Source organism: Dendrobates tinctorius, unplaced genomic scaffold (genome assembly GCF_039654945.1).
Source record: "Dendrobates tinctorius isolate UK_male_01 unplaced genomic scaffold, ASM3965494v1 ptg000473l, whole genome shotgun sequence".
Classification (NCBI taxonomy): Eukaryota; Metazoa; Chordata; class Amphibia; order Anura; family Dendrobatidae; genus Dendrobates; species Dendrobates tinctorius.
The window spans coordinates 30383-43441 of record NW_027362135.1 but is presented as its reverse complement, the minus strand read 5'-3'; the positions used below and the strand labels follow the sequence as shown (position 1 = coordinate 43441).

The 13059-nt window shown below is 47.3% G+C and overlaps 1 protein-coding gene across 1 annotated transcript in view; it reads right to left on the bottom strand.

Moving 5' to 3' along the window:
- LOC141077916 (otogelin-like) overlaps window positions 1–13059 on the bottom strand; it is a 280958-nt gene that overhangs the window by 251677 nt on the left and 16222 nt on the right. Inside the window, exons 5-6 of the mRNA XM_073564686.1 lie at window positions 12055–12208; window positions 8661–8768 (exon numbers count right to left, since the gene is read on the bottom strand). Coding sequence (XP_073420787.1) covers window positions 8661–8768; window positions 12055–12208 — 262 coding nt within the window. The remainder of the gene's footprint in view (window positions 1–8660; window positions 8769–12054; window positions 12209–13059) is intronic.

Genomic DNA, 13059 nt, shown 5'->3' with positions numbered 1-13059 from the left:
TGTTTAATAATTTGTTCAAAGATCTTTCCTGGTATAGAAGTCAGACTCACCGGCCTATAGTTGCCTGGGTTCACCTTCTTCCCCTTTTTGAAGATAGGAACAACATTTGCTCTTCTCCAGTCTTCTGGCACTTCTCCTGTTCTCCAAGAATTTTCAAAGATTATGGAGAGGGGTTCAAAAATTTCTTCTGCTATCTCCTTCAGTACTCTGGGGTGTAATTCATCTGGACCTGGAGACTTGAATTCATTTAGGTTAGCTAAGTGTTTCCTCACTATCTTTCTGTTTATAGATATCCTGGATTCTTCTATTCCCTTAATAGGACAGTGAAGAACAGTTGATGTTACATTTCCTTTCTGAGAGAAAACAGATGCAAAATAGGAATTTAAAAGTTCGGCCTTCTCAACATCCTGTCTTACCATTTCATCATTTTCATCCTGTAAAAATCCTATAGCATCTTTGACTTTTCTTTTACTTTTGACATATCCCCAAAATCCTTTATTATTGCTTTTGACTTCTCTTGCAAGCCTCAATTCATTTTCAGCTTTAGTAATCTGATTTGTGCCCTGCCGGTTCTGCAGACAGCATTATATTCTTCTTTAGATATGCCTCCCTCTTTCCATTTTATAAACATTTTTTTCTTCCTTTTTAGCATGTGCTTAAGTTCTGTGTTCATCCATCCTGGTTTCCTTAAATGCTTCCTATTCTTCCCTCTTTTCGGAATTGTTAACAACTGTGCTTTGAGAATTTCATTTTTCAAGATTTCCCATCCTTCCTGGACATTTTTGTCTTTAAGGATATCCAGCCATTGGATCCCTCCAATTCTCTTTCTGAATGATGGTCAAGCACTGAAGATCAGAGCTACGCTAGTCAAGGTGCAGACTACAACCGTCAACAGTCAAGCACCGAAGACCCGAATGATGGCAGTCAAGGCTCCCAACTCAGACAAGGCGAGGACCAGCCCCATCAATACGAACCAAGGAGACATTTATCGGCGGTCAAGTACCGAAGAGGCCCTGAGCATGAGCTGGTGATCGGAGGAAACGTGTGAGATGGGCCATCACTTTCAGCAGAGACTTACGGGCTGCCTTCTGGGACGACAGCCATGCAAACCAATTAGACGCAGTGTGCGGTGGCGTTTGGACGGGGCACTGACAGGCAGACCCCCAGCCTTGTACCCTCTGCAGAAATGCTGGTGTAGGGGGGAGACTAGGATGAAGAAGACATCGTGGCAACGGGGGTTGTGACGGTGTTATTTAGTTTTATGCATTAATGTGTGATAAAGTAATGTTATATTTTATCTCTATGGCCGGTGTTGTATGTTCGGTTCTCCAACAGACTATGCCTAAGGCCGCCCTGGGAATGCGGAAGGTCTGATCACTAGGAGAACCATACAGTACACAGGGATACAGGTTGCATCACACTAGGGATGATATAGTTAATAGAGTTGGGATTAACCCACAATTTGGGAGGGGTTAGATGAGGTTTTATAGAAAACTAGCTGAAGAGCCCGGCGTTGCCTGGGCATAGTAACCAACTGTGGTTAGTTATAACAAATTATAATGATTATATTGCACATAAAAACCGTGTATCTAATCCTATCCTGTGTGATAATGACTGCTGAGCTGTGTATCTAATCCTCTCCTGTGTGATACTGACTGCTGGCTGTGTATCTAATCCTATCCTGTGTGATACTGACTGCTGAGCCGTGTATTTAACTCTATCCTGTGTGATACTGACTGCTGAGCCGTGTATCTAATCCTGTCCTGTGTGATACTGTCTGCTGAGCCGTGTATCTAATCCTATCCTGTGTGATAATGACTGCTGAGCTGTGTATCTAATCCTCTCCTGTGTGATACTGACTGCTGGCTGTGTATCTAATCCTATCCTGTGTGATACTGACTGCTGAGCCGTGTATTTAACTCTATCCTGTGTGATACTGACTGCTGAGCCGTGTATCTAATCCTATCCTGTGTGATACTGACTGCTGAGCTGTGTATCTAATCCTCTCCTGTGTGATACTGACTGCTGAGCCGTGTATCTAATCCTCTCCTGTGTGATACTTACTGCTGAGCTCAGTCATCAATTCACAACTCCCGGGAATCTTTTCCACCAGTTCTGTAGCTGCAGGACTTCTGGATTTGATCCTGCCGACTGCGCCCAAAGTAATAAGGTGGTACGGGGTGGTAGTCGTGGGCGAGTTTACTAAGTCACAGTCAGTGAGCACCCCAGCACCTTACACATGAAAAGACAGGTGAAGTCCCAGTCCTGCGGTACAGTCAGTTACCTTCAGCACATATTTACTTCAGTTGCAGGGGACGAGGTCTCAGAAAACACCACAAGTTCTGTTCCAATGGCAAAACCATACTGAACACGATGCAAACAAGACAATGCTTCCTGTACTTTTCCTGCAACTTCAGTAGGCTGCACGACACCAGCTTCTTCCTGGTCCCCTACCCCGTATTTCTCCTGTGGGCGATCGCACATAACCAATGCCCGTCCACGCTGCCCATCAAGCTAGAGCAGCCTTCATCCCCCTGACCGAGGAATTCTCTGTCTTCACTATGGTGCATGTCCTGCCCTGGTCAAGCCTGCCCGAGCTCTGCTCTCAGAGCAGGAATCCCTTTCTCTAAGTTCATAGGCTTTGCACCATCCCTCCTTTTACTCCTCCCAACAGTTTAACTCTTTCTGCCCTAAACTAAATACATACAAGTACATACAGGATACAACATATGACACTGACAATACTAAATGACATAACAATATAAAACATTAGTGAACCATCAGGGAGCCGCATGTGACACATGTGCTTGGTGTATAGGAGAGAGGAGGCATGTTAGGGTCCCCGCCAGCTCCTTACACTGGCGCAGTGGTTCCACCGCCCAGCCCGTTACAGAAAGTAAGTATGCATAAGAGGAAGCGTCTCAGAATAATAGAAAAGACAAACATATATAGCAATATATATATATATGTAGCAGCAGGGTATGCAATGGTTCTATGTAGAAGAGGTATTTACCTAATAGGTGGTCCCCGGTTCCAGTGCGGGGCACACCCCGACTCGCGTTTTGGAACAAATCCTTCGTCAGGGAGAGTACTCACTTTTGTTGCCAGCAGTTTAGACATTAATGGCTGCTTGCTGAATTATTTAGTACGGCTAACTACTGTACATTGAATCAAAGAGTCAGGTCTTCAGCATTGTCTCATGAAAACATAGAATAAACTAGATAAATGTGAGGGTGTACTCACTTTTGTGATATACTGTATCTGTGTACGTGTATGAGCATGTGTGTGTGCATGTCAGTGTACGTAAGTGCGCGTGTGTTTCTTTATGCATGTCTGTATGTAGGTCTGCATACGTGTGTGTACTGTGTGCATATCTGCAAATATGTCTACATGCCTGCATGCTGTATGTCTACACAGGGGTGGGGAGCAAACAAGGCATCTGCCACGGGCACATTTACTAAATCTATAAGTGCTCTTTCACATCCATTATGCAGACATCATATTATAAAGCTTGGGGAACTCCTTCTGGGATCCTTGGCCCAGTGGGCGGTCCCATCAGTGATTGACAGCTCTCTCTATAAGCACATTTATAGAAAGGAAGCAGCCAGTCACTGACAGGACCGCCCACTGGACCATCAGTGATTGACAGCTCTCTATAAACACACGTATTGAGAGGAAGCAGCCAGTCACAGACAGGACCACCCACTGGACCATCAGTGATTGACAGCTCTCTCTATAAGCACACTTATAGAAAGGAAGCAGCCAGTCACTGACAGGACCACCCACTGGACCATCAGTGATTGACAGCTCTCTCTATAAGCACACTTATAGAAAGGAAGCAGCCAGTCACTGACAGGACCGCCCACTGGACCATCAGTGATTGACAGCTCTCTCTATAAGCACACTTATAGAAATGAAGCAGCCAGTCACTGACAGGACTGCCCACTGGACCATCAGTGATTGACAGCTCTCTATAAACACACGTATTGAGAGGAAGCAGCCAGTCACTGACAGGACCACCCACTGGACCATCAGTGATTGACAGCTCTCTCTATAAGCACACTTATAGAAAGGAAGCAGCCAGTCACTGACAGGACCGCCCACTGGACCATCAGTGATTGACAGCTCTCTATAAACACACGTATTGAGAGGAAGCAGCCAGTCACTGACAGGACCGCCCACTGGACCATCAGTGATTGACAGCTCTCTCTATAAGCACACTTATAGAAAGGAAGCAGCCAGTCACTGACAGGACCGCCCACTGGACCATCAGTGATTGACAGCTCTCTATAAACACACGTATTGAGAGGAAGCAGCCAGTCACTGACAGGACCACCCACTGGACCATCAGTGATTGACAGCTCTCTCTATAAGCACACTTATAGAAAGGAAGCACCCAGTCACTGACAGGACCGCCCACTGGACCATCAGTGATTGACAGCTCTCTCTATAAGCACACTTCTAGAAAGGAAGCAGCCAGTCACTGACAGGACCACACACTGGACCATCAGTGATTGACAGCTCTCTCTATAAGCACACTTATAGAAAGTAACCACCCAGTCACTGACAGGACCGCCCACTGGACCATCAGTGATTGACAGCTCTCTCTATAAGCACACTTATAGAAAGGAAGCACCCAGTCACTGACAGGACCGCCCACTGGACCATCAGTGATTGACAGCTCTCTCTATAAGCACACTTCTAGAAAGGAAGCAGCCAGTCACTGACAGGACCACACACTGGACCATCAGTGATTGACAGCTCTCTCTATAAGCACACTTATAGAAAGGAAGCACCCAGTCACTGACAGGACCGCCCACTGGACCATCAGTGATTGACAGCTCTCTCTATAAGCACGCTTATATAAAGGAAGCAGCCAGTCACTGACAGGACCGCCCACTGGACCATCAATGATTGACAGCTCTCTCTATAAGCACGCTTATATAAAGGAAGCAGCCAGTCACTGACAGGACTACCACTGGACCATCAATGATTGACAGCTCTCTATAAACACACGTATTGAGAGGAAGCAGCCAGTCACAGACAGGACCGCCCACTGGACCATCAGTGATTGACAGCTCTCTCTATAAGCACGCTTATATAAAGGAAGCAGCCAGTCACTGACAGGACCACCCACTGGACCATCAGTGATTGACAGCTCTCTCTATAAGCACACTTATAGAAGGAAGCAACCAGTCACTGACAGGACTATCCACACGGGAAGAAGGAATCAATATCACCATTACACACTGAACGGTAAACCACTGGGTAAATCTGACATGGAGAAGGACTTGGGGATCCTAGTTAATGATAAACTTACCTGGAGCAGCCAATGCCAGGCAGCGGCTGCCAAGGCAAACAGGATCATGGGTTGCATTACAAGAGGTCTGGATACACATGATGAGAGCATTATACTGCCTCTGTACAAATCCCTGGTTACACCGCACATGGAGTACTGTGTGCAGTTTTGGGCACCGGTGCTCAGGAAGGATGTAATGGAACAAGAGCAAGTGCAAAGGAGGGCAACAAAATTAATAAAGGGGATGGGGGAACTACAATACCCAGAGAGATTAGCAAAATTAGGATTATTTAATCTAGAAAAAAGACGACTGAGGGGCGATCTAATAACCATGTATAAGTGTATAAGGGGACAATACAAATATCTCTCCGAGGATCTGTTTACACCAAGGAAGGTGACGGTCACAAGGGGGCATTCTCTGCATCTGGAGGAGAGAAGGTTTCTCCACCAACATAGAAGAGGATTCTTTCCTGTCAGGGCAGTGAGAATCTGGAATTCCCTGCCTGTGGAGGTGGTGATGGTGAACTCAGCCGAGGGGTTCAAGAGAGGCCTGGATGTCTTCCTGGAGCGTAACAATATTGTATCTGACAGTGATTAGGTTCTTCAGAAGGACGTAGATCTGGGGATTTATTCTGACGGAATATAAGCTGAACTGGATGGACACAGGGCTTTTTTCGGCCTTGCAAACTATGTTACTATTAGTATTTTGAAAGAAGACGGAGACACAAGCGCAAGATAGGGTCTTATCCCACAAATAAAATAAGCGATTACTACCTCTTGTGGTGTCGGCCATTACTACCTCATGTGGTGTCGGCCATTACTACCTCTTGTGGTGTCGGCCATTACTACCTCTTGTGGTGTCGGCCATTACTACCTCTTGTGGTGTCGGCCATTACTACCTCTTGTGGTGTCGGCCATTACTACCTCTTGTGGTGTCGGCCATTACTACCTCTTGTGGTGTCGGCCATTACTACCTCTTGTGGTGTCGGCCATTACTACCTCTTGTGGTGTCGGCCATTACTACCTCTTGTGGTGTCGGCCATTACTACCTCTTGTGGTGTCGGCCATTACTACCTCTTGTGGTGTCGGCCATTACTACCTCTTGTGGTGTCGGCCATTACTACCTCTTGTGGTGTCGGCCATTACTACCTCTTGTGGTGTCGGCCATTACTACCTCTTGTGGTGTCGGCCATTACTACCTCTTGTGGTGTCGGCCATTACTACCTCTTGTGGTGTCGGCCATTACTACCTCTTGTGGTGTCGGCCATTACTACCTCTTGTGGTGTCGGCCATTACTACCTCTTGTGGTGTCGGCCATTACTACCTCTTGTGGTGTCGGCCATTACTACCTCTTGTGGTGTCGGCCATTACTACCTCTTGTGGTGTCGGCCATTACTACCTCTTGTGGTGTCGGCCATTACTACCTCTTGTGGTGTCGGCCATTACTACCTCTTGTGGTGTCGGCCATTACTACCTCTTGTGGTGTCGGCCATTACTATCTCTTGTGGTGTCGGCCATTACTACCTCTTGTGGTGTCGGCCATTACTACCTCTTGTGGTGTCGGTCATTACTACCTCTTGTGGTGTCGGCCATTACTACCTCTTGTGGTCGGCCATTACTACCTCTTGTGGTCGGCCATTACTACCTCTTGTGGTGTCGGCCATTACTACCTCTTGTGGTGTCGGCCATTACTACCTCTTGTGGTCAGCCATTACTACCTCTTGTGGTGTCGGCCATTACTACCTCTTGTGGTGTCGGCCATTACTACCTCTTGTGGTGTTGGCCATTACTACCTCTTGTGGTCAGCCATTACTACCTCTTGTGGTGTCGGCCATTACTACCTCTTGTGGTGACGGCCATTACTACCTCTTGTGGTGTCGGCCATTACTACCGCTTGTGGTGTCGGCCATTACTACCGCTTGTGGTGTCGGCCATTACTACCTCTTGTGGTCGGCCATTACTACCTCTCGTGGTGTCGGCCATTACTACCTCTTGTGGTGTCGGCCATTACTACCTCTTGTGGTGTCAGCCATTACTACCTCTTGTGGTCGGCCATTACTACCTCTTGTGGTGTCGGCCATTACTACCTCTTGTGGTGTCGGCCATTACTACCTCTTGTGGTGTCGGCCATTACTACCTCTTGTGGTGTCGGCCATTACTACCTCTTGTGGTGTAACCAGGAATCCCCCATACTTCTCATGTCCGTCCTCGGTGATTACCCTACATTCTCGTATATGTGTAGCAAGTTGCTTTTGTTTCCGTATCTACGCAGAAATCTTGGTTCTGTATCTATGTAATAAGCTATGCTCCGTTACTGTATCTATGTTATGCGCTTGGTTCTGTATCTATGTATGAAGCTACTTACTGGTCCTGTACTTATGTAATAAGCTATGCTCCGTTACTGTATCTATGTTATGCGCTTGGTTCTGTATCTATGTATGAAGCTACTTACTGGTCCTGTACTTATGTAATAAGCTATGCTCCATTACTGTATCTATGTTATGCGCTTGGTTCTGTATCTATGTATGAAGCTACTTACTGGTCCTGTACTTATGTAATAAGCTATGCTCTGTTACTGTATCTATGTTATGCGCTTGGTTCTGTATCTATGTATGAAGCTACTTACTGGTCCTGTACTTATGTAATAAGCTATGCTCTGTTACTGTATCTATGTTATGCGCTTGGTTCTGTATCTATGTATGAAGCTACTTACTGGTCCTGTACTTATGTAATAAGCTATGCTCTGTTACTGTATCTATGTTATGCGCTTGGTTCTGTATCTATGTATGAAGCTACTTACTGGTCCTGTACTTATGTAATAAGCTATGCTCTGTTACTGTATCTATGTTATGCGCTTGGTTCTGTATCTATGTATGAAGCTACTTACTGGTCCTGTACTTATGTAATAAGCTATGCTCTGTTACTGTATCTATGTTATGCGCTTGGTTCTGTATCTATGTATGAAGCTACTTACTGGTCCTGTACTTATGTAATAAGCTATGCTCCATTACTGTATCTATGTTATGCGCTTGGTTCTGCACCCGTATCTGTGCTGTAGTTTCTTTCTGCTCCTGTATCAATGTAGGAAGCTCGGTTCTGATCCCGTGCTTTGCGATTGCCCCCCAGCCCCTGCTTACATGCTTTGCGCTAATGAGCCTGCTCCTTCTGTTCTGTAACCCTCAGTCTGTGACCTCTCACAAGATTAGCACACTACTCTCCTGATATACTGCGTGCTGTGACGGACTCTGCACATTATATTACCATCAATCCTCTGTGCTGTTCTAAACATTGCAGAGGAACATTAGAAGGGTCACAAAGTGGTGGCGATGTTCCCAGAGAGCTCTTTAGGGGTGGGACTCACCAGGTGTAACAGGCTGATTGGACAATGTCTCCTGGGTAATAGTCTTTGGCTTTCCATGAGCAGGGACAGGCATCTGGCTGCAGGCATTCTGCCCCGTGCTTCACCCACCTGCAGAGGAAAGAGCGCATGTCAGGGATGACGTAATGTTTAGGCAGAGGTGACGGTAACTACAGGGCCCACCCCCGCACAGTCACGAGTGCGACCTCTCAGCGTCTGCGCTGCACCCTGAATATAGTGTGCTGCCTAACAGTCTTCTGTGTGCCAAGACTGCTGGCGTGTGGCAGCCATCACCCCGCACTCTCCCTTCTTCCCACACTGTGAGCACTGGACACTTCAGCCTGTAAGGCTTCTTGATCCTCCCGCAGACTTCTTGTGCTACATAGGTAGTACTAAGGCTCTGGGCCCTTTCTGGGCTGACCTCCCCCTTGACAATGCCTTCCATTTGGTATGTTCCACTTTAATCACATGTGGATTGATCTGTGGGAGCGTAGCCGATACCACAGCAGTAGTGGGTTAACAGTGTATTTGTGCACTTTCGGTAAAAGGTAGAAAGTAGCAATTTTAGGAAATTTAGCTAAAAGTCCATCAAGGACTTTCTTTGGTACAATACCAGACTCATTAGCACAGGACAAGATACGTTCTGATTTACTGCTGAAAAGCTGTGTCGGGTTTTGATGCAATGCCTGGCATGTCTCCCTATTCTTTAACTGGTGAAATGCCTCCTTTTCATATTTCTCCATTGGCCAGATCACCACATTCCCTCCCTTGTCCGCTGCTTTAATAACCACCGAATCCATTGACTAACTCCCTCAGAGCTCTCCTCTGTGCCACCGTAAGATTGTCATTACGCAAATATTTTGGTATTTTCTTCAAATCGTCAGTGACTAATGTAGAAAAAATGTCAACCTGGACAAGGGAGGGAATGTAAGAGATCTGGAGACAATGGACGGGGAAATTACCGACATTCTCAGGTTGTTGCTCCCTCAGCAGGTCCTCCAGTGTGGCCAAGGCTTCATGCTCCGCACTACTGGACAGACCCTGATGTGAGTCTCCTTGACAAGGCAATTTTTAAAGATCAGTTTACGACAGAACAGGCATGTTTCTTTCAAGGCTGTAAAAAAATTGAAGCCATTACACAGTACAAAATGTAACCCCAATTTCCACAGTTCAGATTGCGTTTCCGAGAGGAGATGGGAAGATAAATTTATTACCTCAAGGTTCGTATTTTTTGCCTTCCGATCATATACAGGTGGAGACATGAGTTTCCTTTTATTAGTATGACGTCCTCTCGCAGCCCTCACCGATTGGTCGGATGCCAAGCTGGATTCGTCCATTGATGTCAATGATGACATAGAGCCTGACCTTCTTTGAGAGGAAAGTCGTCCCCTGATCTTATTGTTTCTCCATCGATAGACTCTGTTATGCGGATAATCAGAGTTGTCTCTCTGTAATTTTTTCGTTTTTATGGCACCTATTTCCTCTTCCCACTCGGAAAACTCCTTCTCCAAGTCTCCATTTAGTTTTTTAAGGGCATCAGGAGTTAATTCATCCTTGATAGCCATCTGAATGCCATCAATTTCTTTTTCAATGTCCCTTAGTTTTGTCTCATCCAATTTTATTAATAACTCCATAAATTCGAGGGAACATTTAGTGGCAATATCCTCCCAATCCTTCTTCTTGTATACTGGGAGAGGCAAGTTTTCCAAGGTGACGCAGCAAACGCCTCGGACGCAGTGGTAGGCTGGTTCCGATACATTGATGATGTGTTGATGATATGGAATGGTGACGAAGCCAGCCAATCCAAATTTATGCAGCGGCTTAGCTACAATTCTTTTAATTTGAAGTTTACGTACACTTGGCATCAAAGCAGAACTGATTTTCTCGATATTAATTTGTGTGTCGCGGAGGATGGATCTATAGAGACTGATTTATACTGTAAAGAGACATCTATCTGTCAACTCTTTATTACATGCCTCCTGGACTTTTGCCCAAATTTCCTAAAATCGCTACTTTCTAACTTTTACCGAAAGTGCACAAAGACAATGTTAACCCTCCCGGTCGACCGATTGTCTCTGGCATAGGCGGGTTCTGTGATAATGTACCGTATTTTTCGGACTATAAGACGCACCGGACCATAAGACGCACCCCAATTTTCAGGAGGAAAATATGGAAAAAAGTAATAATGTGTCAAATGGGGGTCCGTCTTACAGTCCGAATTCAGCTTACCTGGGAAGGGATCTGGCACAGGTGGAGGAGTGGTCACAGGGGTCATCCAGTGGTCCAGGCTGGTGTGGTGGTGGCGGCTCTGTGCTGGGGCAGGTGGGCTGTGCTGGGGCAGCTGGGCTGTGCTGGGGCAGGCGGGCTGGGGCAGCTGTGCTGGGGCAGGTGGGCTGGGGCAGGTGGGCTCTGTGGGGTGAGGGTGGCGGCGAGCTGTGCTCCGGTGCAGGGGCAGCGGCTCCGCCGGCATTTCCTCGAAGCCCGGAGGCCCCCGTACATCCGTTGCTGGCTGTTGCCATGTTGCGGTGGCCTCCGGGAACATGGACGCCGGGAAGATGGCCGCCGGTCCGGGGACGGCGCATGCGCAGGTTCAGATCTCGTCCCGAGATCTCGGGGGACGAGATCTTGTTGCCGAGATTTGAATCTCGTCTCCCGAGATCTCGGGACGAGATCTGAACCTGCGCATGCGCCGTCCCTGGACCGGCGTCCATCTTCCCGGCGTCCATGTTCCCGGAGGCCACAGCAACATGGCAGCAGCCAGCAATGGATGTGTGGGGGCCTCCGGGCTTCGAGAAAATGCCGGCGGAGCCCCCCACGGAGTACAGAGAGCCGCTACCCCTGCACCGGAGCAAAGCCCGCTGCCACCACCGCACCACAGAGCCCCGCGGCACCCGCACCAGCCTCCAGCCATGGACAGATGTAAGTATATTGCGACCATAAGATGCACCCCCCACTTTCTCCCAAAATTTTTGGGGGAAAAAGTGCGTGTTATGGTCCGGAAAATACGGTAAGTAAATTTATTAACTATTACTTGAAGCCTTTGGTGGAAACGCTCACCTCCTATGTCAGAGACACGACTGATGTACTTACTAAGGTCGACGGTCTGTTTCTCAAGGTGAGCATGCTTTTGATCATCATTGGCATTGAGTCTTTGTATACCTCTGTTAGACATGCGGATGGTCTCAGGGCGGCCCGCTTCTTCCTTGAGACTGGGATGGCCATTTTTCAGATTTTGCTTTGGATTTACTTGAGTTTGTTTAACTCATAACAACAATTCTTTTAACTTGAAGTTTACTTACACTTGGCATCAAAGCAGAATTGATTTTCTCGCTATTAGTTTCTCGCTATTAGTTGCGCACACATTGGTCATACATGTAAACTGTGGCAGGTTACCTACCCTCTGGGGCACACACAGCCAGACACACAGGGCAGGTTGGAGGGTGCCGAGACATTCAGCAGCTGATTCTCACATGTTTTATCTTGGCTCAGGTCAGTGTCCATATCTGGACTGCTGCAGTTGTGATATATTTGCCCAGATGGACAGCCGTGGACTAGGAGAAGAACAGAGGGACTAGTCATTAACTGCACCGCATATTGAGACATGCTATGATGATCACACAACTTCTAGTAAACCCAATATGATGTCATATCGGGGCTCTCGCAGTGAGAGACTGTCACGGACGTGGTTTGTGGAACCACTGTGCCACGGACCATGGAGAGCCTGGAGGAGCATGACTAAGGCCTGTTTCACACATCAGTTTTTCCTGTCAGTCTAAATCCGCCAAAATAGCGGAAAACGGATCCGCAGGTGGACTGACAGAAACGGGGAACAGCGGATGGGCGGATGTACGGATCCGCTGATGGTAAAAATTTAAAGGAAACGCGCCTGGGGAAAAAATCAAAAATTAATACCGGCGGATGTAGTGGTATCCGGAAGAGAGCGGGCATCTGCGGTGAGCGATGATCTCCTGGGATGCAGGTGAGTAGCGATCACGCGATGCGAGAAATGGGGAGATCGGGGAGAGAGAGATAGAGAGAGAATTTTCATCCAGCAGCGACACTTGATTCAGGGTTAAAAGGGGAAAATGCGGATCCGGACAGCAAAAAAACGTTGCACTGTCCGTTCGGTGATCTCAGCGGACGCCACAATTTTGGTGGATTCGCACAAATACGGACGCAACGGACGATCATCAGTCAAAATCCGCCGATAATGAAAGTCAATGGGGAAAAAAACGGATCCGCAAATAAAAATGGCGGTTCCGTTTTTTTGGCAAATCGGCGGATCTTGACTGATTGTGAAAAACTGAAGTGTGAAACAGGCCTAAGCGACCACCGGACTGTTCACTAGAGCCTCTGATGGTGACGATAGACTTGGCTCCAGAGGAACGCCAGGTGCCACTCC